This window comes from Phodopus roborovskii, unplaced genomic scaffold, assembly GCF_943737965.1.
Source record: "Phodopus roborovskii unplaced genomic scaffold, PHOROB, whole genome shotgun sequence".
NCBI classification, from domain to species: Eukaryota; Metazoa; Chordata; class Mammalia; order Rodentia; family Cricetidae; genus Phodopus; species Phodopus roborovskii.
This window is the reverse complement of record NW_026126416.1, coordinates 31973273-31998829: the sequence shown is the minus strand read 5'-3', so window position 1 is coordinate 31998829 and position 25557 is coordinate 31973273. Positions and strand designations below refer to the sequence as shown.

The following is a 25557-nucleotide window of genomic DNA, read 5'->3' as shown; positions in this document are numbered from 1 at the left end:
GAGTTCGTGTCTAGCATGCACAAAGCCCTGAGTTCCAGCCCTAGTATTAATAAAATTAATAAATTAATAAACCAAGTTGGGCAGTGGTGGTGCACACCTTTAATCCCAGCATTCCGGAGGCATAAACAGGTGGACATCTAAGTTTGAGGCCAGTCCGGCCTTCATAGTGAGTTCCCTGTCTCAAAGCAAACAAAGTCAAAGAAAAAAAAAAAAAAAAACACTGCATAAAACCATATGGTAAAGCACTGCCTACAATTCCACCACCCAGAAGGCTGAGGATCAGAAGTTCCATGTCTTCCTCAGTCACACTGAGAGTAGCTTTCATTCACCAGGCCTACAGTATGGTTCCCAAACAGTAAACAAGAATGGCATGGTGCCACATGCCTATAATCCCAAAAGCTAGGAGGCCAAGGCTGGAGGACAACGAGTACAACACTAGCCTGGGTTACAAAGCAAGACTCTCAAAAGCAAATAAGCAAGAACTGACACTCGTGGCAGAGCATTCGTTTGCACAGCATGCTTGAGGCTGTGGGTTCAGTCCCTAGCACAACTTAAATACATTACAAAGCCTACTTAGAACAGTGATGCGTCTGGGGAAGAAAAAACTTTCAAAATAATTATTATCATTAATGAGAAATACACACATAAAACAAGAAAAAAATTATTCAGAGGAAAAAAGTCCACAAGAATTAAAAACAAAAGCACAGAAATTAGTAACTCCAAGGATTAAAATAGAAAATGCCCAGCAACTCCACCCCCAGTTTACATCAGAGAAATAAAACATCCTTACACAAGTCTGTGCATCAACCTTCATGGTAGCATGATTCACAGAGACAAAAAGAGAAACAGCCCCAACATGCATCAACTGAACTAAAGAGTCAATGTCTTATATCCACAACAGTATCAGTCACAATAAAACGGACCAAAACTGCTCCATGCAGTAACACAGATGTTGTCACAGTTAGCTTCAGCTGTCAACCTGACACAACCAGAGATGTCTAGGGGTGGGAAGTACAGACACTAGGACAAGAGAAAATCCTGCAGCATTACAATTAAAACAAACAAAAAAACAAACAAACAAAACTGGTCACAGGGCCCAAAGCAAGATCAGATTTGCCTTACAATACCTAATAGATGCACCAGAAACACAAAATCAAGAATTCAAGGCCTTGAAAATTGGTATCGCCAATTATCTATTATCTATAATTCCATACCATACAGACTATAAAATAAGAAGGTAGAAAAGGGCTCTAAGAAATGTCCTCAATAAGCATGAGGAACTAGATCAGAGGGTCTCAACCTGTGGGTCATGATCCCTTTCACGGGGGTCCCATATCAGATACCCTGTATAGCATATATTTACATGATGATTCATAACAGTAACAAAATTATACTTTATTTGTTTTGTTTTTCAAGACAGGATTTCTTTGTATAGCCTTGGTTGCCCTGGAACTCACTGTAGACCAGGCCAGCCTCCAACTCAGAGATCCACTGCCTCTGCCTCCTGAATGTTGGCATTAAAGGTGTGCGCCACAACCCACCCAGAACAAAATTACAATTATTAAATAGCAACAAAAATAATTTTATGGCTGGGGGAGGAGGATCACCACAACATGAGGTTGTATTAGGAAGGCTGAGAACCAGGGAACTTGACCAAACAAACCAGCAAGCAAAGGTGAGCGTGCAGAGAAGCTGCAGAAGCGATGCCCAGATTCACCCTCTGACCTCTACATGTGCATGCCATACACACATCCACACACAGTAAAATAAAAGAATTTTGTTTGTCTTTCAAAACAGAGTTCCTTTGTGTAGCTCTGGCAGTCCTGGAACTCACTCAGTAGACCAGGCTGGCCTCAAACTCACAGAGATGTGCCTGACTCTGCTTCCAGAAAAGCACCATCAGATGGCTCAGCCATCTGATTTACAACCAAAAACTAGCAAACTTAAGATTGGTCTAGATATGTAGCTCAGTGCAAAGCACTTGACTAAAACCTGTGTGTGGTGGTTTGAATAGGTAGGCTCCCGAGGACTCGTATGTTTAAATGTTTAGCCCATAGAGAGTGGCAATATTAAAGGGAATATTGATGCAATAGGTGTGACCTTGTTAGAGGAAGTGTGTCAATGTGAAGGCAGGCTTTGAGGTCTCATATATGCTCAAACTGGAGGGTAAAAGGGCCAGCCAAAGAAACCCACCGTGGCCCTGAGGCCAGAGCTAGTGAACTGAACATGAAACCAACGAATTCCTGAGCACAAAATCTAGCACGCAGAACCAAAGAAACACATCCTGACTCTGAAAAACCAGAACCAAACACTTTGGCCCAAGAACCAGAGCCAGTGAAAGAAATACACCTTAGCCCTGAAAATAGAACCAAAAGTCTAAAAAGGAACAGTGAAACACAGTTTGGCCCTAAACCCAGAGCCAACTCTAACCCTGACCAACTAAACTAACCAATCCTTAAGTGGGAAAATTAACCAACCCCTGAGCAGAAAATCCCTCTGGGAAAACTCCACCCCCAATAAGCCCTATATAAGCCCCTCTGCCTGTTCAGTTGCTGGCTGTCCTTTCCCACCCTAGCACAGGAAGACAATCTCTTAGACTCCTCCTTCCTTTCAAATAAATCTCTTAAAAGAGTTCCGGATGAAGAACTTCTTTTTCTGGTGCAGAAAAAAGAACCTTTGCTGAGAGGCTCCCTTGGAGGCCTGAGCAGAAAAAAAAAAAAAAAAAAAAAAAAAAAACAGAAGCACAGAAGAAGCAGTTACATCTGCTGGAAAACTCCCTTAGGAGAAGAGCAGTGAAAGCAATTTTTTGCTGGAGCAGGAGGAGAGTGCTATATTTCTGTAGGGTTTCCCCTTTAGCAGAGTAAAGCAGAAGTTACATGTCGGGACGAGCTGAGCAAAGCAGAAGAAATGGATAGCTCTGCTAGGACGTTCCCGAGAGGAGCAAGATTACTACATCCTGCAGGGAGATCATCCCCCACAGCACCCCAGCTTAGGTATAGCCTGACTTCCCGACAAGTCAAAATACCTTTCTCTCCAGAGCTGTACTATAGCAGCTCCAGCCTCCAAAGCTATCCCTCTGCAGCTCCAGGTATAGCCTGACTCCCCAAAAAGTTAGGATACCTTTACCTCTAGAGCCACAACACTCGCTGGCACAAGCCATGTCCAGTGTCACAGTCTCCTGCTTCCTGCAGATCAAGATGTAGAACTCTCAGCTCCTCCCTAGGCACCATGTCTGCCTGCACACCTCCAAGTCCCACTATGCAAATGGACTAACCCTCTGAAACTGTTAGCCACCCCATTAGATGTTTTCCATGGTCATGGTGTCTCTGCACAGCAATAGAAACTCTAAGACACTGTGCATCCTTAGGTTCAGATCCCCGAACCACAAAATAAGGAGGGAAGCTATGTGAGTTTGAGGCTAGCAGGTTCTACAAAACAAGTTCCAGGATAGTCAGGGCTATCACAGAGAAACCCTGTCTTGAAAACAAACAGCTACAATAACAATAACAACAACAACAACAATAATAATAATAATGAAGGAAGCAAAAGTGTCAAGAGAAGGAAACTCTCCCTTCAACACTCACATGAGAAAACTCAGGCTGGGACGGGATGGGAAGAGAGCCGGGAGTGAAGACAGGTGTGCTCTGAGACACTGGTGTTGACACTTGTGGTGATACAGCGGGCTGAGATGGGAGGAGGGGCTTTTCTGTCTCCACTGCCTCGTCATCCTGAAGCTTCTGGAAACTCTCCCCTCCTTCTTCAGGCATCACTGACATATCCAAGGGCTCATCTGATTCTACACCGGAAAAATGAATTAAGAAATTATCACTCACCAATATTAGTCATGCTCCAATACTAAACAGCAATTATGTTACAGAAATTTCCATTCCTAAAAGAGTGTCCTAATTTTCAAAACACTGACATGGTAGGTTGTGTCACACCTATCCTTCCCTAGTGCACTTGCAGGCGTGTGCTCACGTGTGGAACTCGGATGACACCTTTCAGGGGTCGGTTCTCTCCTTCCACTATGGGCTCCTGGGACAACACTCCTGATTGTCAGGCGTTCTAGTCAAGCATTTTTAATCACCTCACCAGGCCACACCTAGTTTTAGATATAGATTAAAATGGTGTTTCATCTGAGAATACCCACCCACCCATAATAAACAGATATTACATTGTCTCCTCTAAACCCTCCCAGATTATCATAGCTCATTCTCACAACTTCTGTAGGAATAGTCAGATTTTTTCATGTGTTCTGTATGTGGTATGCATGTGTATGAATGTCTATGTGTGTGGGTCCAAGTGTGTGTGTATATGTTGGGGGGTGTCTATGGAAGCCCTAGGTTGATGCCAAGAATCTTTCTTAACTCTTCCTAGTGTTGCTAACCAGCTTTGCTCCATGGACCCCATCTCTACCTTCTGAAGTTAGGTTAACCAGTGGGCCACACCATGCTCTCTTACATGGGTTCTAAGCATCCCAACAACTCCAGCAAGCACTGTGACTGCTGAGTCACCTCTCGAGCACTTGGTGCCACCTATTTTAACTATCACACGTTCTGTTCTGCCCCAGGCCTAGAAAGGCAATGAATTTGTCCATCACTCTGAGTCAGTTATCTAATACATGAACTTATTGCATAGGTGAAGTACATACTGCTCAGTGCAGAGACTGACACCAGAACAAGTACAGAGCTCCCAATGCCAATCAACCCTGATTTATCTCAGAAGCAAGACACTGATCCCAACACAATCTGCTCAGGGGAAACACACAGAGAGAACACAAAACACTGCTCTAGGGCTGGGGAGATGACTCAGAGGTTAAGAGCACAGGCTCCTATTCTTCCAAAGGACCCAGGTTCAGTTCTTAGCACTCACATGGTAGCTCACAGCCATCTTGTAACTCCAATTCCAGGGGATCCAATACCCCGTGTTCCAGCCTTAGAGGTGGTGAACACATACAGCTAAAACACCCATATACATAAAACCTAAAAACACTGTTTCTGCATAATATTCTACCCACCTGAGGGCTACCAAGCTCATTGCCAGAGTCAGCCTAGCTAGCTGTTTAATTCATCAGACTTTTAAGCCCTAACCTACAATCTGATCCCAAACCACACCAGTCATACTACTTACTCCATTTAGTTTTCCCCAGTTTACATTCACCTTACCTACTGCCTAAAATCCAAATTCAGTGCCTACCCTTGCTGCTTGCTTGGCCTCACCCTAACATGCCAGTCTGATGAGATTTTAGGGTCCAGTACTATAAACTTTGATTTAATAATCTAAGATAGATGACAAAACAAACAGATCTAAAAAGCATTTGAAACTTCACAAACATGATGCACATATTAAGCAAATGTGTTAAATACAGCTGATGCAATGTTACATGGAAAAAAGAAAACTGAATCAGTAATATAATGCCAAATGCATAAAAATACTTTTTCGTATCTGTAGAAAACACTGAAAAACACATCCAAATACTAACTATAATTAAATCTGGACTGCGGTCCCTCAGATGTTGTTTTTATTTTCTTCATATTACTCTCCTATTACTTTTTCAAATTTTCTACAGTGAGTACTGATTATAAACATGGAGAAGAAAAAGCATTTTTCATACAACCCTTTTTATATGTTTACATTACAGATAGTAGAAATTAAGAAATTAACTCAACAGGGCCAGAGAGATGACTCAGTGGTTGAAAGCACTGGCTGCTCTTCTAGAGGTCCTGAGTTCAATTCCCTGGAACCACATGGTGGCTCACAGTCACCTATAGTGGGACCTGATGCCCTCTTCTGGTCTAAAGGCATAGGGCACTCATATACATAAAATAAATATATTTAAAAAAAAGAAAAAGAAAAGAAATCAACTTAACAATCTGAATAGAATTTTATAGAATGAAATCTCATCATTTTACCTAAAGATGTCACCAATTAGACCAATGGTAAGAATGCTATTGGTCTACCCAGCTACCTACAACTGAGAAAACAAACAAGCAGAGAAGGAACTGAGGCTAAGCCTACCCATGCAGTACTTCTCAGTACTCACAGGACTCAGAAGTACAGACAGCGGGTTGTCACAGGAGAACATATATCAGATAAAACCAAAAGTTTCAGAGGCAAGTGCCTGAGTTCAGATCCTAACTATACTACTAGTTATGAAATCTGTGACTCCATTTTCTCATGTGCAACATGGGAGTAAAAGTAACTACTGAAGATTTTTGTGCAGATTCTCTGGGTGAGTGGGGGAGATAAAGAACTATCTGAGCAAATGAAAAGCAGCTATGATAGCACCTGCCATAAACCAAGCGTTTAATAATAATGTGAGTTATTACAGTCATCAGTGTATGAATAAAGAGTGCCAAGTATGGTGTGACAAAGCTGAAAGTCTAGCACCCAGGACAGGGAGGAAGAGGCTCTCTACTTGATCCTGGGCCACATAACAAGAACTCTGTCTCAAATACAAAACAAAACAGAAGGAAAAGAAGAAACTGATAGAATTTACAATGTTTAGAAATAAGGACTATGGGTAGAATGCTTGCCTACCATGTCTGAAGCCCAAGATCAGATTCCAACACCCCCTCAATGAAGGCACACATCCATAACTCCAACACTCAAGAGGTTAAGCGGGGAGTTCAAAGTTCAAGGGCATTCTCAGCTTAGAGGGAATTTGAGGAGAGTCTGGGATACGTGAGACCATCTCTGGGGGGGGGGGTCACTAAATCCTCAAAAGAGAAAGTAAGTTAAAATTATTATCACCTCCTTCAAGCCACCCTTTGATTATTTTAATAAAAGCAAAAATAAAGAGCACAAGAAACGACGGCTGGTTTTCTCTCACTAGAAACATGCCAGTATGTTACTGGAAGGTAATAGATAATTAATAACCAATCCAGTACTTCCCCACACTTACTTACTTGGGTTCAATTTTAGAAGCCTAAAAATTCTTACCAGAACATTTTTTGTCAAAATTAAAACAATGGGAAAATCTTTGAAGGATCTGTGCTTAAAAAGCAAAGAGCTGAGAGTGGTTTGTCCTAGGCCATGTCCCAGAAGATGAGGACACGGGTCTCAGGAGCAGGGTTGCAACTGGTGAGGCATGAGAGCACTACCCTCTCCTGGGCTGAGATGAACAGACACAATACGACAGCTCACCTTTTCTCCCTCCTTGCTCTGTGGGACTGCTAGGAACGATAAAAGGGGTAGGTCGGAAAGCATCAGGGGAAGGAGCAACAAGATCTGAGGAATTCCTTTATATAAAGAGAGAATTCACAGGTTATTTTACTGCAGCCAAGGGTTTGACATTTGCTTTGACTTAACAAAAATATCCAACTCACATACTTAACAGCATATATGCATGTAATAGCATTTCTCCTAAACAGCAACCTGAGACTCAGACAGTTCTCAAACACTGCGTTTTTTTTTCAAGAGTAAGGGCAAAGTGAATGACTAGACACAAGGACATTATGATTAAGAAACAGGACAACCAAAGGCTGAAAACTAATTCACAGATCTGAGACATAAAAATTGTTGCTTCAGTTTTACATAATATGAAGAATGTACACATTTTTATTTAAAAACAAAAACAAGCACAAAAACAAAAAGCAAACCTCTTTGCCCTAGCTACTGCAGCAACCTACTCTCTCCTATATACCGCTAAGGGACAGACACACTGGCAAATCGAGAAGCAAATGGTTGCTTCTGATGTACATTTTTAAATAACAAGGCATTTTGTTTCCTAGTGACACCTGTCGCTTCCACCATAAAGCCTGCAATGGGAGAATACATGCACACACTTCAGACAGTTCCTGAGTTCTTACCCCAAAACTCCCAAGGCCTGGATTCTAGCTTTTAGCTTTGAAAGGAATTCTGGTCTGAGAGGCACCCTGGCTCTCCAGGCCGTTTCAGGCTTACTTACGTGGAAAGACTGTCCTGGACAAGGGGCCTCTGACCAGACAGCTGCAGGAGCTGCAGGGTGGTGGCGGGTGTGGAAACCGGAGAACACCCACCTTCCTCCCTTGAAGGAGTAGAGCAACCATCAGAAGCTAGTGGGGGAAAGAAGTCAAAGAGTTGTATTTACTTCTCAGACTGACATCATTGAGTGGGGGACCTGCTGAGTGCTGCAAAAACAGTAATCCCCAGTCTGTTACACTTCAGAGGGCAGAAGTCCTTTCGGGTGTAGCACAACTCAATGTAGCACAACAGAATGCAAATTGTGAATCAACAGTAACCCCACTCTACATCCCGTTTCAGGTTTCTTCAATGAAGAACTGGTTAAAAGAGTTCCTTGGTCCTTTCTACCATAATCTAAGCTTAGAGACAATAATGTTTGGAAGCACACCTATGGGCATGTCTATGAAGTGCTCATTTGATAGCTTATCACAGTAATAAGAAAAATAATCCTGAAAACTGGTACCAAGAATTGGGGCCCAGCCTGTCATGAGCCTGACATGTGAATTCCAGGTCTATGAAGGTGGTTTATTGGGAAATGTAGAAGAATTTGCAGATGTAAACTGAGCTTAGTGGACTGTTCCAGGTGAGTCTAGAAGACCAAAATGCAGAAAAAAAAAAAAAAAGTGAAGACAAGAGAAGCATGGCTCTCAAAGTTGTGGAAGGGAACAAGAACTCTAATGGGAATTAAGCCACTAGGTAATATATTCTAGAATTCAACTATAAGGCACTGGAGATATATTCTAGGACTCAACTATAAGCCACCAGTGATATATTCTAGAACTCAACCTTATGAGCCACTGGTAATATGTTCTGCCAAAGATCTGGCTGCATTGTACCCATATCCTAAGAACTTGAGGCTGAATTCATAAGTAATAGACTGGCTGAGTGTGGTGGCACATGACTTTAATCTCAGCACTCGATAGACAGATGGATCTCTGTAAATTCATGGCCAGCCTGGTCTATAGAGCAAGTTCTAGAACAGCCAGCGCTACAAAGTGAAGAACCTGTCTCTAGGGAAATGAAAAAAATATGATAACTAATTGTAAATGAAAACAGGTGATGGACTAATGTCAGAAGAAATCACATACCAGGGCACTCTGCTCACTATGCCCTTTCATATCAACAGTAAGAGACAGATATGAAGACAGTGCAGTGAGTTTAAAGTTGGAGACAGAGTACGGGAAAAGAATATGTAACTCTTAAATCATGTTTTTCAATGGAGTGAGCAGGGAATTCCCCACTCACTCACTTGAAAGGAAAAGAGCCTAAACTGATAATGCCACCACAAGGGTCCCCCACTAAAAAATGGCTACGTAGGCAAGTACTTCTCCAAAGGCACTCTCAAAGACACAGAGGCCACTGCAACTGTAATCCAAGAGAGACAGGCTACATCTCAAGCTGGAAGAACTGGGAACATCATCCACATAGTACTGTTTTTCTGGCGCGAAAGATATAAAAGCAAGAGGGCCACTGAATCTGGCAGCAAAGTTTCAGAGAGCTGCCGAGTCCAGGCAATGTGTGGAGTCCCTGCAACAGGGTTCTCCAAGACCATGCATAAAGCTAGGAAGGTGATGCCCAAGCTGCAATAGAAAACCCAGGAATGTTCAGAGAAGCCACAGCCAAAGGACATCTGCCAAAGAAAACTACAGTAGAGCTAAGCTAACAGAAAGGTCACCTATATTGAAGGCATCAGAGTAGGAGGGAGTGCCCAAGGCTGTTGGAGCCCAGATGACAACATCACAACGCAATCACATGGAGCTATGGGTTTGTGCTTGCCCTGCTGGATCTCAGTCTTGTTTTGCCCCCATCCCTCCTTTTGGACTGGGAATACTGATATGATATATTTGAAGTCCATAACTTGTTTTTCTGTCTTGTTTTGTTTTGTTTTGTTGGGGGAGGGGCTTTATAGAAGTTTGTAGTTAGGAGTCTCAGAAGATAGTTTAGACTTTCAAACAATATTGGGGTTGCTATGGTCTATGGGGACTTTTGAAACAAATAAATGCAGCTGCATTATGAAATGAAAACTTTAGAGGCAAGGGTATAATGTTACAATCTTAAATGATGTGTTGGTGTCAAGCTGACAAAGGGAGGAGCTGTCATAATTAATTTTATCAGCTTGGCTGCATTTAGAATCACCATGGAAACACACCTCTGAATGTGTCTATTAGGGTATTTCCAGAAAGGCTTAGCTGAGCAATAGCACTCCCCACCACCACCAAATGTAGGCAGCTCAAATTCCAACCCCTTGGGCTAGAATCCCAGGCTGAATAAAAGGAAAGGGAGCTGGGCAGCAATGTCAGCTCTGCTTCCTAAGCATGGCCACTGGGACCAGTTTCTCTCTACCCTACGGCCACAGTCTCCCTGACATGGTGACCACAACTCTCAACCTGTAAGACCAAAAAACAAACAAAACAAAACAAAAACACCCCCCAAAAAACTTTGTTTTTAAAAAGTTACTTGTTTATTTATTGTATTTATGTCTATGTGTATGTGCCTACAAGAGTTTGTTTATATTACTACATGCCTGTGGAACCCATAAAGGCCAGAAGAAAGCATCAGATCCCTGGAGCTGGAGTTCCAGATGATTGTGAGGGGCCATGTGGATGCTGGGAACTGAACCTCTGCAGGAGCAGAAAGTGTTCTTACCCACTGAGCCGTCTTCCCAGCCCCCAAACCTTCCTTCTTTCAGCTGTTTTTATCAGATTTTTTTTTCTTTTTTTGGTTACAGAATGATAAAGTAACTACTATAGAGAGGAAAAGCCAGAATCCTTATACCTCTGCTTGGCTGCTCTTCTTTCTTGTGATGCTTCTATAATAAAACAGCAAACGAGCCTTTTATTCCAAGGTCTACCTAAGGTGAAGGAAAGCTCATGCCATGATGCAGATGGGAGAAGTCAAAACAATGCGCATGACACCTGATGGTATGAATGCAGCAATTTTCATGATTAGAACTTGTGCCTCCTCAGAGGAGACAGAAAACACTAAGTGCTAATTTTAAAGTATATGAGCAGCCATAGTGACTTACAAAGTCCTTTTTCCTTAGATGGAGAATAGCAACTTATACAGATTGAAATCAACTATATTATCCCTAAGCGAAAAGAAATGCCTTAAATACACCGACAGCTTTAGTGGGTGCCTGCTGGCGCCTTACACACCAAGTACGACACAGAACACAAAAGGACAGAGCCTGCCCTCCCTGCTTTCACTGGAGCACCCTTGCTTTCTGAGACTGTGGGACAGGGGCGAGGACTACAGGAGCGTGAAACAAACTCCTGTCTACACTCTAAGCTTGGTGTCCTTCCCTCTGGACCTTAATAAATAATTAAGTAAATGCTACCCAAATGAGTAAGAAAAAATGTCATAGTAAATGTGACAGAAGAAGAAATGGCAACTCCGTCCATAAAACCCAGTTTTGTTAGAGTCGATATTACTTTCAATACCTCAGATTCAGAAAGGGTGAAATTTACATAAAATATTGACTAAATAATATTCTCTGAAAGCCCTCTTCACTGACTAGCTAGGAATGTATTTTCCTTCCATATCATACCTACAAGAGTGCGTAATACTTCAAACAGCAGCCTCAGAACTAAAATAAACATTGACAATAGTGAGAAGAAAGAGTAGTGAAGAAAACAGTCAACCAGCCTACCTGTTTTACTGCTCTGCTCAAACAAGTCCTCCTGAGTGGACGAGACCTCAGGCTCCGAGGACATCTGAACCTGCAGCGCCCCTTCCGGAAGCTCTTGGGAAGGCACCTGTTCCTTTGTTTCCACAGCTGCAACAGAGGCTTGAGGACTGGAAGGCAGATCCTCTGACCTATCCATACCACCAAGGATAAAGATCGCTAAGTCCGGAATGTTTCCCTCTTGAAACAAAATGCTTCAATCTAACAATTTTAAAAAATTCTAACAGCCCTAAGTCTACATGACCTACTAAAAGTGAAATGCTACTGCAAAGTCCTCAGGCTTTTCAAAGCCTGTCTCCAGGCTTTGAACCTCTTTTCAGTTTTGTGTCTGTTCCAACACTCCGGGCAAGTGATTTGAGAATTGCTACAAATGTCTTCATACAGAACTGATGTGGCTTTTCTCTTCACTGGTGATACAAATAATTATCTATTGCCTGCTGACCTTTTCTAGAACTCTTTTATACATTCTGCCCAGTCAGGAAAGTTTTGGCCCTTTCCCAGACTTTTACTTATTCTACTATACCCAAGAAAAATGGAAAAGCAAGACTAACAGGAAAGCCAGGCCTGTGGGCCATATCTGTAATCAAAGTGTTTCCAAGGTTAAAGTGGAAGGATTGTGAGTTGAAGACCAACCTGAGCTACATAGTAAGTCTGAAGAGAGCCTGAACTACAGAGTAGTTCTTAAATAATAATAATAAGTTAACTGAAATAAGAACTTTCTAAACTAGGCGGCGGTGGCACACACCTTTAATCCCAGAACTCGGGAGGCAAAGGCAGGCGGATCTCTGTGAGTTCGAGGCCAGCCTGGTCTACAGAGCAAGTGCCAGGACAGACTCCATGCTATACAGAGAAATGCTGTCTCAAAAAAAAGTTGAGCTTGATGGGATACACACCTACAAGATGAGGCAGAAGGATTTTTTTCAAGTTCAAGGCTAGCCTGGGCCATACAGCAAAAATACTGTCGCAATAAAAAACAAAAGCCTTAAAACGCCATGATGCTGAGGGATCCCTACCCAACTTTCTATTGAAGGAAATTAGAAAAGGGTACTGAATGCTTGTTCATCTCCCTTCAAATCCAAAGCATCCCTGTTTTCCTCTGCTACGAGACAATCAAATAGCTTTGGATACAAGAATTACCACAAACTATGCACTGTACATCTCCATCACTATCAAACTAAAAGCCAGGAACACTTGGAAAAATTTCTACTTCTAGCTACACCATAAATTAACAGGATGATACGTAACAACCCAAAGCAATCTGGGTGCTCAAGAATTCTAACAGGTTGCTAATGTAACATTCACCTGTCTTTTCTGTCTTTTTCTTTCTTTTCTTTTTTTTTTTTTTTTTTTTTTTTTTTTTCATTTTTGTTTTTGTGACAGGGTTTCTCTGTATAGCCCTAGCTGTCCTAGAATTCCCTCTGTAGACCAGGTTGGCTTCAAACTCACAAAGATCAACTGCCTCCTGAGTGCTGGAATTAAAGGTGTGTGCCACCTCTGCCTGGTACATTTACATCTTTATAGGCCCCAAAGATGCAAAAAGGATCTCCTACAAATAGAAAGTACCTCTGATTACCCAGAAGAGTGTCAATCAAAGATCAAGGAGTATATTTACAGAATAATGCACCTTTATAATAGGCCTGAATTACAATGAAAGCACACACAGTAAGACTGCATAAGTAATACATATTTATAAATAACCAAAGTTTCTATTGGACAAAAACAAGATGGTAAATATCTACAAAATGTGATAAAGGGAATCTGCAATTTCTAATACTGTTTCTATAGCTAAAATGAAATTGCCACAGCCCCAAGTGAAACCCCACAGACACCTTTAGAGAGAGCATGGCTCACCTTGCAGGTTGTAGATTTTGCTCGTCTACCACAGGGATATCTTTATTGTGCTGAACTGTAACAGGGATATCTTTGTTGGGTTGTTCTACCATGGAGGTATCTTCAGAGGAGTGTTCTTCACATTTAATTGCTTAATACATAAGAAAAAAAAAGATACGAAAAAGATATTTAACTTGTCGAAGTATTTAAGGCAGCCACAAATGATTCTCAAAAGGTAAAAATCTTAATAGAACTGTCTAACTTTAAAATATCACAAGCAATATAATAGAGGGACAATACCCAACTAGACGCCACACACTACCAAATAAAACCCCAATACCAGAAATGGGTGACCACTTTTTGAATTGTTGGCTAATAGGGTTCCATAGATCTCCCAAACATTACAGTCTATTTGAGGATAAGATCCTACTGCTGAAGACACCACACACTTGAGTCATAATACATGGACTCAACTAGAACTCAACTAGAAACTCCATCTCTACTGGCTGGTATTCATAGTGTTAGAAGGTGCTATGGGTGTTACTGAAGAAAAAAAGTAGTCATCAATCTCACCCAATAATGACCCTCTGAGTTACAACAACTGGCCTGGAAAGTTATGACCAACAGTGCAATACTAGCATAAATGTTATGGGAGTAACCAACTTCTTTTTAAAAAACTGAATTTAAGGCCCATTACATGAGATGGAACCCATACTTAACACCATTAATGAGGCCAAGAACCTGAAGCTAGACAGGTCATGGGTCATAGGGGAAGATCTATTACTCTACTATATGAACACAGCAATAAAATTACTCCTAATACTAATAGATCAATGCATCACTCAATCCTCATCAAAGAAGCTTCTTCTAATAGTATATGGCAATTAACAGAGAAATCCACAACTGGTCAACATGCAGCAAATAAGAAGCTTGGAATTCTCAGTTCTAAACGGGATGTCTTTATCACACCTCTCCCCTCAAGACTCGGGGTCTATACAGAAGAGGGGGTAAAACTTGAAAGAGGCAGAGATGGTAGATGTCTTCAAGGAAACTGTTTTCCAAACACAACAGGGAAAACACATATACAGACTCAAAGGGACTGTGAGAACATACACAAGATCTGCACAAACCTAAACCAGATAAAATCTCAGCATGACATTCCACCCTTAGGTAAGGCGCTATAGGCATCTGATTGCTACCAGGAGAGGCAAAGCCCTTCTTTAGTGGCATAACACCTAGTATACAAACCATCCTCCAGAGCAGGCCACAGGCCCAGGAAGAGTCAGATAACTGAAACTGGACTGCATAGGTGTTTGGTTTGTTTTGTTTTGTTTAAAAAGAGGGAAAACAAAGTTGGATGGGTTTGGGCAGGTCCTAGAAGAAGCTGGGTAAATATAATCAAAGAATATTGTTGGGAAATCCCAAAGAATAAAAATGCAACATACAAATATAGATACAGACAGACAGACACACACACCTGCAGAAATGGTTCAGAATTTAGAGTACATGCTAGTCTTTCAGAGGATCAGAATTCAATTCCCAGCACCCATGTTGAGTAGCTGACAACCACATGTTAAGTCCAGCTCCAGGAGATCTGACACCATCTTGTGACCTCACAAACACCATACGCATACACATAAATTTAATTTTTAAAAAATATAAGTATCACCCCAAAAAAGAAAGTAACCAATGACCTACTTAGAGAAAATACCAATGTGCAAGTCATCACTTGACAAGACTTACTGCTTACTCTGCAAACTTGTATGAATCTGGATAGCTGTAAAAATTACTGAGAAGCTGGGTAGTGGTGGTACATACCTTTAATCCCAGCACTTGGGAAGCAGAGGCAAGTGGATCTCTGAGTACAAGGCTACCCTGGTATAAAAAGTGAGTTCCAGACAGCCAGGACTATAAAGAAAAATCCTGTCTTTAAAAAGCCAAAAACAAAACAAAACAAATAACAAAACCCACCTCATTGGAGGCGGTAATGCTGAAGACATAATTCAGCAATGAAGAGTAATTGTTGCTGTCACAGAGGACCCAGGTTTGGTTCCCAGCACCCATATAGTGGCTCACAACCATCTATACTACAGTTCAGGGAATCTGATGCCCTCTTCTGACCTCTGTGGGCACCAGGCAAACATATTGTAGGCATACATACATGAAAGCAACATTAGAAAGTAAAATTAGAAAGTGAACCTAAAATTATTTCTAAATTATTTTTTCTAAACTAAAGAGAAAGCTAGTGAATCTCTATGAGTTCAAGACGATCCTAGTCTACATAGCAAGATCCAGACCACCAGCAGAGTTACATGGTGAGACTCGAGCATCAAGCAAATCAAAAACAAAAAGAAAGAAAAAGAAAAAACACCTTGAAGGGGGGAAAAAAAACTGGTTCTAGATAAACAGGAAAAAAAACCTTATAATCAACACCACAGTACGAAAACACATTTCATACCAGTATTTTCATCCACATCAGACAACTGGGTAGAACCCAAGTTGGTGGTAACCAACTGCATATGCTCTTGGTTGGCATCATATGGTACTGTAGGTTCTTCAACATCCTGACTCTGGGAGAGTTCCAGAACCCCAAAGCCCAACTGTGATGAAGCAGAATCTAGAAACAAAACTCAAAAAAATTAGATACCATCCCACAACATTTTCAATGTGCAAGCCTGCTATCTTATAAAGAGGATCATGTTTAAAACATTTTTTTGCATTTATGTGTATATGTGTTCATACTCACCACACACACACACACACACACACAAACACACACAGCTCAAATGTGAAGGTCAGAGGTCAACTTGCAGGAGTCAGTTCTCTCCTTCCACAATGTGGATTTCAGAGACAGAACTCAAGCCATCAGGCTTGGCTGGCAAGTACTCTACCTAGCCATCTTACCAGCTCCAGGATTACACTAAATGTGTGATCACATCAAAGACTCACCATACATAATTTTTACAAAACAATACAAATGAGGGGATTGGGCATGGGCTCAATCCCAAGCACCACAAGAAAAGAGGGGGGCAAAGTCAAGAATAAAATTATTAGACTGGGTATGGTAGCACACACTTACAATGCCAGCACTGGGAAAGCAGAAGCAGTGGGATCAAAAATCTCAGGGCCATTCTTAGCTATACAGTGAATTTAAGGCCATCCTGGACTATGTAAGACCATACTGTAAAAATAAATTAGCTTTACCCAGAAGGTAAAGGCTCCTGATGCTAAACCTAATATGAACCTGAGTTTGATTCCCTCGGATCTATGTGATGGAAGGAGAGAACCAACTCCCAAAAGTTGGTCCTGACATCCACACGTGGTGCCATAGAATGTGCACTGCATGCCCACACACACATTATTAAATTAATAATAAAAGTAATTTTTAACGGGGGTATATAATAAAGCAAAAACAGGTACCATAAAGCCTTATAAGCATTTAAAATGATAAAAAATGTCAATAATCTGTAGATACAACCAAAACCACACCCAAAGGTACTTGAAAATAAGTGCAAAGGGAGAAAGAAACAAAATGCAAAAAGGGAGCTAGTCAATGAGTAATGATTCATTTGTTTGTTTCATTGTTTTGAGAGGTCATGCTATAAAGCCACACCCAGCCTTGAACTTCTAATGCTCCTGCCTCAGCCTCCCTGAGTGCTAGAATTCTAGGTGTGCATACATGCATCATCATGCCCAGCTTACTGTTACGTTGGGGTCTTTTAATGTTTCCCAGAGGCATGAATTAAAAGCTTAGTCACTGCATGGGGTGCCATTATGAGATGGTGGAACCTTTTTCTTCTTATTTTTGTCTTGATTTTAAAGCAGGGTCTTACTCTGTAGCCCAGGCTGGCTTCTATTGCAAGGCAATTCTTCTCTATTCCTAACTGCTAAGATCACAGTCAAGCACCACACCAGGTGCCGAAACCTTGAAGAAGAGGCCTAGGGAGGGATGGGTAGCCCCATCTTCCCTTCTCTCTCGCTTGTTTCCCAACTCCTGTGAGGTAAAACAGCTTTGCCCCATGTACACCCAACCATGGTATTCTGTATTGCCACACACCCAAAGTAATGGGGGAAATTTCCAAAACTGTTTATTTTCTGGGGTATCCTATCATGGTTTTGGAAGGCTGCTTAACAGAGAAAGTTACGTGAGACATCTGAAATTACTAGGCAAATCCTTAGTGATTCTTAGCTTAATCATGAGAAATCTATTACATGGTAAAGAGAAATTTAGCTACCTGTGTGTTCACAGTAAAGGGGCATGAGAAGAATCTATTATTCTGAAAGGGCACAGGCTACCTTCAGCACCAAGGGAGCACGGAGCAGCATCAGCAGCGTCTGCTCCCACCTCTTCATTCTCCTCTTCCAGCTCTTCCTCCTTCTCCTCCTCTGGAAGAGAAGCGGCTTCTACTGTCACTCCCAGAACACTGCAGTAAAAGAACACAAACATGTGATGCTCCCAGATAGAGGGAGGCTCTGTTCAAAGCACACTGACTTTCACTATGACTGCCCTCAAATGCCAATCATCTTTTAACCAGATCAGAAATGTAAACAAACTTCATGGCTGTAGTGCTACCTGTAGAAAGTACCTAAAAGCTTCATGATTCAAATACTGTACCAAGTTTAGTATCAAAACTAAGCAGGAGGAAAACATAAATATACTTAAATTTTATCTTATGATGGCTCTTGGGGTAATGGTGCTTGCCACCAAACCTAATTACTTGGATTAATTCTCTAAAACCAAATAGTGGAAGGAGCAACCTTAATTAGATCCACAGGCTTTATATGGTGAGAGGAAAAAAATCAGTTTCTACAAACACATGCCATGGCATGCACATGTGCACACACACACAAATAAAATATCATTTTTAAAATTAAATTTAAAGATAGAGACCACTGAAATCCACACACCTGGCCTTCTGTCTGTCTTTCTTATGTCCCTAACAGATATCTAAGTGGAGGTGTGCTCAATTAGTCCTTAGACCTTTTCTCTGGATGTATTCAACCTCTTACTCAGACTCAGCTTGGAATGGTTTTTTATTAAGTCTCAATCTGCATAGCTCAGGCTAGCCTAGAACTCAGTATGTATTTCTCAGGCTAACTCTGAACTCACCACGATCCTACTACCTCAGCCTCCAGAGTGCTGGAGTCATGGATGTGCACAACCACCTCCAGCTCCCAAAGTTTTGAATTCTGCACTATCCATGACTCTACAACATCTCTCTCCAGCCAGTATGTGAACCACCTGTTCACCACGTCCACTTCTAATGGATAGCTCGGTCTCAACCATCTATAGCTGAACTGTTTTTCCTCAGTCTTCTCCATTTCAAACAACCACTCTATTCTTCTAGCTGCTCAAACCAAACCTGGAATTGTTACTTCCTCCTTCCTGCTGACGCTCTACATGTGATCCATCTTCAAATCCTACTTTCTGATCTCAGAATCTCACCAAGTCATCCACTGCTACCCTGAACTTTTCTGATCTTCATTTTTCATGACAGTGTTTCTCTATGTAGCCCTGGCTGTCCTGGAACTCAATCTGTAGACCAGGCCAGCCTCAAACTCACAGAGACCCACCTGACTCTGCCTCCCAAGTGCTGGGATTTAAGGCATGTCATGTGCCACCAACGCCCAGCTTTATCTTGAACTTTTAAAAATAAACCAGGTATGTTATCCTACTGGAAAATACTTAACAATTTAAAACTTGCTCTGTGAAAAGACATGCTATGGGAGAGCAGGGAGAGCGGGGGGGGGGGGGGGCAGGAAAGATGGCTCATTGATTCAGAGCACTGTCTGCTCTTCCAGAGGGCCCCCACAAAGGTCAATTCCTAGCAAGCACATGGTGTCTCACAACCAGCATAAAGTTATCTAATGCCCTCTTCTGGTATAAATTCATACATGCAGATAGAGCACTCATATATGTTAAAAAAAAAAAAAAAAAAAGGCAAGCTACACAGTGAAAATATTTACAAACCAAACCACACCAATTCAAAGGCTCAGAGGACTACACCCAGAATTTACAAAGCACTCTCAAGAAACAATAGGGCTAGGGACATAGTCCAGCAGTAGAAAACTTGACTCTCATGTACAGGCCCCAAGTTCAACTCCAAGAACAAGAAAGGGGGTGGGGGGAAAGGCAAGTGAAAAATGAAATAAATAATCAATTTAAAAATGAGCAAAAGTAGTGCATATCTTTAATCCCAGCACTAGGGAGGCAGAGAAGTAGGTGGACCTCTGTGAGTTTGAGGCCAACCACATGTACAGAGTGAGTTCTAGGACATCCAGGTCTGTTACATAGAAAAACCCTGTCTTTAAATAGATAGATAGATAGATAGATAGATAGATAGATAGATAGATGGGCAAAAAGACACAAACAGACATTTCCCTGAAAAGGAAGGCAGATGATAAACAAGCACACAAGAGGTTCAACCTTATTTGCCATTAGGAAAATGAAAAAAAAAAAAAAAAATCAAACCACAATGAGATATTACTATACACTTATCAGAATGGCTCAAATAAAAACAGTGAATAGGGATAGTTCAATTGGGAAAGCGCTTACCTAGAGAGCATGAGGCTATGGATTCTATCCTCAGTACCACATAGCAGAGTCATGCCTTATTTCCAGTAATTGGAGGTAGAGAGGTAGGAGCATCAAAAGCTCAGTTACACAGTGAGCTTGAGGTTTGAGGCTGGCCTCTCGAAAATATTTTCTTAATTTGTGTATATTATGATTTATAAATAGTGAAGGGGCTGGTGGTATAACCAGGTCACAGAACATTGCTACTCTTAGCATGACTGAGGCCTCAAGTTCAACCCTGAGTATCCCCAAAGACAAAAACAGTGAAAAAACCAGCAGCTGGTGAGAACAGAAATTACAACACTTCCACACTGCCAGATGACAGAGAATAGAACCATCCGGCAGTTTCTCTAAAAAACTAAACATGCAACTACCACATAGCCAAGCAATTAAAAACCTGAATATTAAAGAAAGCAAAGTTTATTTTCACATAAACAATTTATACAAGGTGCCAGGCACAGCAGCATACCTAAATGCCAGGACTCAGGAGGCAAAAATAGGCAGATCTGTGAGTTTGAGGCCAGCCTTGCCTACATAGCAAGTTCAAGGCCAGCCAGAGCTACATTGTTAGCTGCTGACTCTCAAAAAATAAAAAAATGTTTAAAATTAAAAACAACAACAACAACAAACTATAGGAGCCTTTGTCTGCCGAGCAATCTCCCTGGTCTTTGTGTAAATACACAGACATATTTATGTACACACACTGAACCTAACAACCTGCATTCAATCCCAGGACCCACTTGGTAGAAGAAGAAAATCAAGCTGTCCCTGAACCCCACATGCACACCCACACACATACACAAGACATAAACAATTTTAATTTGCACAAATACTTGTAACCGTTTTATTCACAACAGTTAAAAACTTAAAAGAGAAAGATATGCTTCAACCTATGAACAATGGCATATCTGACATCCTCTGAAAAGACTAGTCAGATCAGAAGCAATGACTGATGCATGGAGACTCCTTGATGGATCTCCCAGGAGTTACGCTGATAGAAAAAAAGCCAATCCCACACACTTGCATATTTGTATAATATTCTGAAGTAAATTTTACAAATAGAACATAAGTTAATGATTGCTGAAGGCTCAGGCACATCAGACAAAGGGAGGTATGACCATAGAGTATCAGACATCCTTGTACACAACTGTTCAGTCCCTTGACTGTAGTGGTAGACACAGGAGTCCACACAAATTATACACTAGAAACATAATACCCACCCACAAACTAACAGGAAATCTAAGTGAATGCTGTGACTCTCACCAGTATCCTGGCTGTAATATTATAGTTTTGCACTGGGCAAAGTATACTCAGACTCTCCCTGTATTCTTTGTGTTTGTTTTTAGTTTTGTTTGTTTAGATAGTTTGACTATGTATCCCAGGTTATTCTTGAATTCACTATGTAGTCCAAGTTGGCCTCAACTCCAAAGTGGTCCCCCTGCCTCAGCCTCCAGAGTGCTAAAATTACAGGCATGTACCCCCACAATGAGCTCCACACTGTGTCTTACAATAGCATGTGAGGGTACAATTATCTCCACTTAAATAAGTATGTTCCACGGGGGCTTTTAGCTATAGCTCAGTGGTAGATAGCCTACCTAGAATACACAAAGCTCTAAGTAATATATGAAAATAAATATGTAAGACTGGGGAGATAGCTCTACATTTAAGAGCTCTGGATGCTCTTCCAGAAAGAAGACTGGGGTCAATTCCTAGCACCCATGTGACAGCTAATAACCATTTGTACATCCTGGCCTCATTACACTAGCTACACACATATGGTAGTGCACAGACATAAATACAGGCAAACTATGACATGTAAAACAAAAATAAAACCTTCAAAAAATATTTAAATAAATCTATAAAAAAATGATCTTTTCTGTTTTGTTTTGGTTTTATTTTTTGTTGTTCTTCAAGGCAGGGTTTCTCTATGTAGTCCTGGATGCCTGAACTCACAGAGATGCACCTGCCTCTGCCTACCAAGTGTTGGGATTAAAGGCATGCACTACCACCACCTGGTAGTAAAGATTCATAAAAATGAATCATTAAAATGACAATTTTGGGGGCCAGTAAGATGATTCAGTCAGTAAAGACACTTACCACCAAGCCTGTTTACCTGAGTTTGAGTCCCAAAATCCATATAGTGGAAGAAAAGAACTGACACCCCCCCCCTCCCCAAGCTGCTCTCTGGCCCCCACAATATATAAAAATAACTTAAATTTCTGATAGAAAAAAATATAACCATCCTTTCCATATTACATTGTTGGGAAGTCCCTACTTAGAAACATCAGTTTATAGCTGGGTGGTGGTGGCGCATACTTTAATCCCAGCACTTGGGAGGTAGAAGCAGGCAGATATCTGTGAGTTCAAGGCTAGCCTGGTCTACAGAGCAAGTTCCAGAACAGGCTCCAAAGCTACAGAGAAACCCTATCTCAAAAAACAAAACACAAACAAACAAAAAAAGAAACACCAGTTTATATCATCAGATCACAAGGAAAATGAAGTTTTTAGAATTATTTTTTAAGATATATTTCTTTATTTTATATGAGTGCTCTATTTATGCATGTATGCCTTTATGCCAGGAGAGGGCATCAGACCCCACTACAGATGGGTGTGAGCCACCATGTGGGTGCTGGGAACAGAACTCAGGACCTCTGAAAGAGTAGCCCAATGCTCTTAACCACTGAGCCATCTCTCCAGAGCATGTGTTCTGAAGAATTTCCATTCTTTTGGAATCAACCATAAATTCTCCCCACCTTTGAGGCCTTTGCACATGAAATTTACTATCTAGAAAGATCTCCCTCTCACAGGGCAGCTTCTCTTCAGGCCCTTAACTGTGACTAACACATTTGTATTTATTATTTAGACTGCATCTCTCAAAGATGTGTTCCTTTACTCTCGGCTAGAACTTGTATTTTGTTCTCTTTGTAATGATCATAATTGTAACTTAGGACTGAGATAAAAGACTAGGTCTCCATATTCAGTTATAAACCCCATAAAAACAAAGCCCCTTTAAAGTACCTGCCATGGGGACTGAACATTTATTGAACATGACCATCAGATCTGTATTTACATAAAGAGCAAGAGCAATACAATGACTCAACAAGGAAAAGCAGCATGGAATAGCCCGGACACTACTGTTGCTTTTACAACAGGGTATGCCCTCTTCTTGTCCCCACCATGCACCCCAGGTTACAAACCATAATAGCACACCTGAGCCAGGCACATATTCCTCAAAGACACTATAAACCAAAGCAAAAACAAATAACAGATGACCACACCAGGCATGGTGGCTCAGCCCTGTAGTCTCAGCAACTGAGAATCTGAGACAGGAGGCTCACCATGATTAGAGGTCAAATTAAACTACATGATGAGTTCTGGAACAGTTTGGGCTACAGAATGAGACCCTGTCTCAACAACTAAATAAACACAATCATAGATAAGTGAAGCAGCTGGAAATAGGAACAAGCACTGTGACAAATGGCAAGGTACACCCGGATGAGGTGGCCAACTGTCATAGTGAGTTCCAAGGACTTCGGAAACTGTAGTCATTGAGGACTAGCAATCCCAAAAACCAGAAGTTCAAGCTTTATAAGAAATTACCTCCTCCTTTTTTTATTAAATTTTTTTGGGGGGTAGGAATGGGAGACAGGGTCTCACTATTTAGCCCTGGCTGATCTCAAAGTCTACTTGTAGACCAAGCTGACCTTTAACTCATACAGATCCACCTGCCCCTGCCTCAGTAACACTGGAATTAAAGTTATGCAAGACCACACCAGGCTCCAATTTTTAAATTCAAACCCCTTCAAATATATTTTACCATTATGAGTCTAACAAAACTCATCCACTGGTCAAGATAAGCCCGATAGTTGTCACATTGTTTAAAAGTTTCCATTTCCACTTGAGAGAAAAACTTAAGTGCAAACACAATATAGAACACACCCCAGGAAAAGCACTTTGTTTTCAGATAAAGCCATGTCAAGCTAACATCCCTGTCTCTCAGCTATCTACGCTCTCAGCCTAACACCTGAAGTTGCCTTAGAAGAACCAGGACAGAAGCCTGAGAAACCCTGAACAGTAAGAAGTGGGGCCAGAAGGCATGGCTCTCCTGAACACAGCCAAGCAAGTCCTTTAACTTCTCTGCCCATCAGTTTCCCCATGGGGTGGAGACGCCGCATTTCCTGCACAGTTGCTTAAGAACAGAGTTAACTGGGATTCTGTCAGAAATCAATATGGAACACAGTATCTAACACAGAGGACACCATCACGACATACATAAGACACAGTAGAAACTCTTTAGGGTGTACATTACAATGTGAATACTGGAGTTACACAAACTATTACTTCACCAAAGAGACCCCAGATCTCTAAAACAACACCATCTAAGTAATCCCCAAATCCCATTCCCTAATTCACAGAAACATGACGAATCTCTTCGTCTTTCAATGGGTCTGCAGATACAGATAAGAGTTGATCGGATAATAAATTGAAATCAATTCCTTCAACAGTAGCTAGTATACCTGCTTGTCCTGTTTGGCTGAGGCAACTGTTCTATGACCTGACTGATGGAACCACACGTGCCCAAATGAGGAGAATCCACAGGGTCTGAAAAAAAATAGTAACAGTAACTGGACAGTACACAAAAGACATGTGCCACCAAACTTTAATGCAAAGTCAGAAATTTAGGCAACACATAAGACATCATGAGTTTCTAAAGGCTTACTGGACACTAAGTTACACACTAGGCTACCTTACACACATCATCCTGTATGTTGAAATCATTCTGCTCCAACCTGAAACACTGCAAGAGAGGTTGGAGCCTTAACAGCTCACCTGAAGCAGCTTTGTTTTCTTTTAGATGTTCACTGAAGGAGCTATTATTGTCTCCTTGCTCCTCAGCAGCTGCTTGTTCCGGATTCGACACAGTATCCTAGAAAATACACATGTTTAAGACACAGCATACAAAATGGACTTTTTGTGTGTGCATGACCGCGGGAACACTTTGGTTTTATTTTTTCCCACCAACTTTACCTAAAAGATAGTGATCTCCTACACACGAAGTTTTCTGGGTTTGGATTAGGGGGCAAAAAAATAAGACCTCAACTCTGTTCAACCATTTTCAAATACAGCACCACTCACCAACACGGGGTTCTCTTTGTGTATCTGCAGATTGGGAAGGTGTCGAGACAACATACTAAAGTGAGAGCCCGCATCTTCTTCCAGAACCTGGCTTTCAGGCTGAGAATCTTCAATTATCAGGCAAGGAGTATCTTGCTGAGAGAAATCTGAATCCAACTGACTTCCAGTAGGGTCCATCTGCTCCCCTGGAGTGGAATAACAAAAGATCAGTTCCGAGAGTAACACTGCGAGCCTTCCTCACACAATCCACGACTAAATAATAGGGCGGAAGTGTGAGCTAGGATAGGACCAGTCTAGATAGAGCTCCTCATAAGTAGCACGCATTTGCAATCCCTGGAAATACTGTCCCAGCTATCTCTTCACCCCTCGTTTCTCCGTTATTTACAAC

The 25557-nt window shown here is 41.4% G+C and overlaps 1 protein-coding gene across 2 annotated transcripts in view; it reads right to left on the bottom strand.

The window, feature by feature from the left end:
• The window catches only part of Tp53bp1 (tumor protein p53 binding protein 1), an 86537-nt gene that overhangs the window by 42454 nt on the left and 18526 nt on the right, over positions 1 to 25557 (bottom strand). For both annotated transcript variants that reach the window (XM_051183595.1, XM_051183596.1), the window contains exons 3-12: positions 25170 to 25354; positions 24864 to 24960; positions 24551 to 24635; positions 17756 to 17883; positions 15918 to 16076; positions 13481 to 13610; positions 11594 to 11760; positions 7910 to 8036; positions 7147 to 7241; positions 3585 to 3796 (exon numbers count right to left, since the gene is read on the bottom strand). In XM_051183595.1, coding sequence (XP_051039552.1) covers positions 3585 to 3796; positions 7147 to 7241; positions 7910 to 8036; positions 11594 to 11760; positions 13481 to 13610; positions 15918 to 16076; positions 17756 to 17883; positions 24551 to 24635; positions 24864 to 24960; positions 25170 to 25354 — 1385 coding nt within the window. The remainder of the gene's footprint in view (positions 1 to 3584; positions 3797 to 7146; positions 7242 to 7909; positions 8037 to 11593; positions 11761 to 13480; positions 13611 to 15917; positions 16077 to 17755; positions 17884 to 24550; positions 24636 to 24863; positions 24961 to 25169; positions 25355 to 25557) is intronic.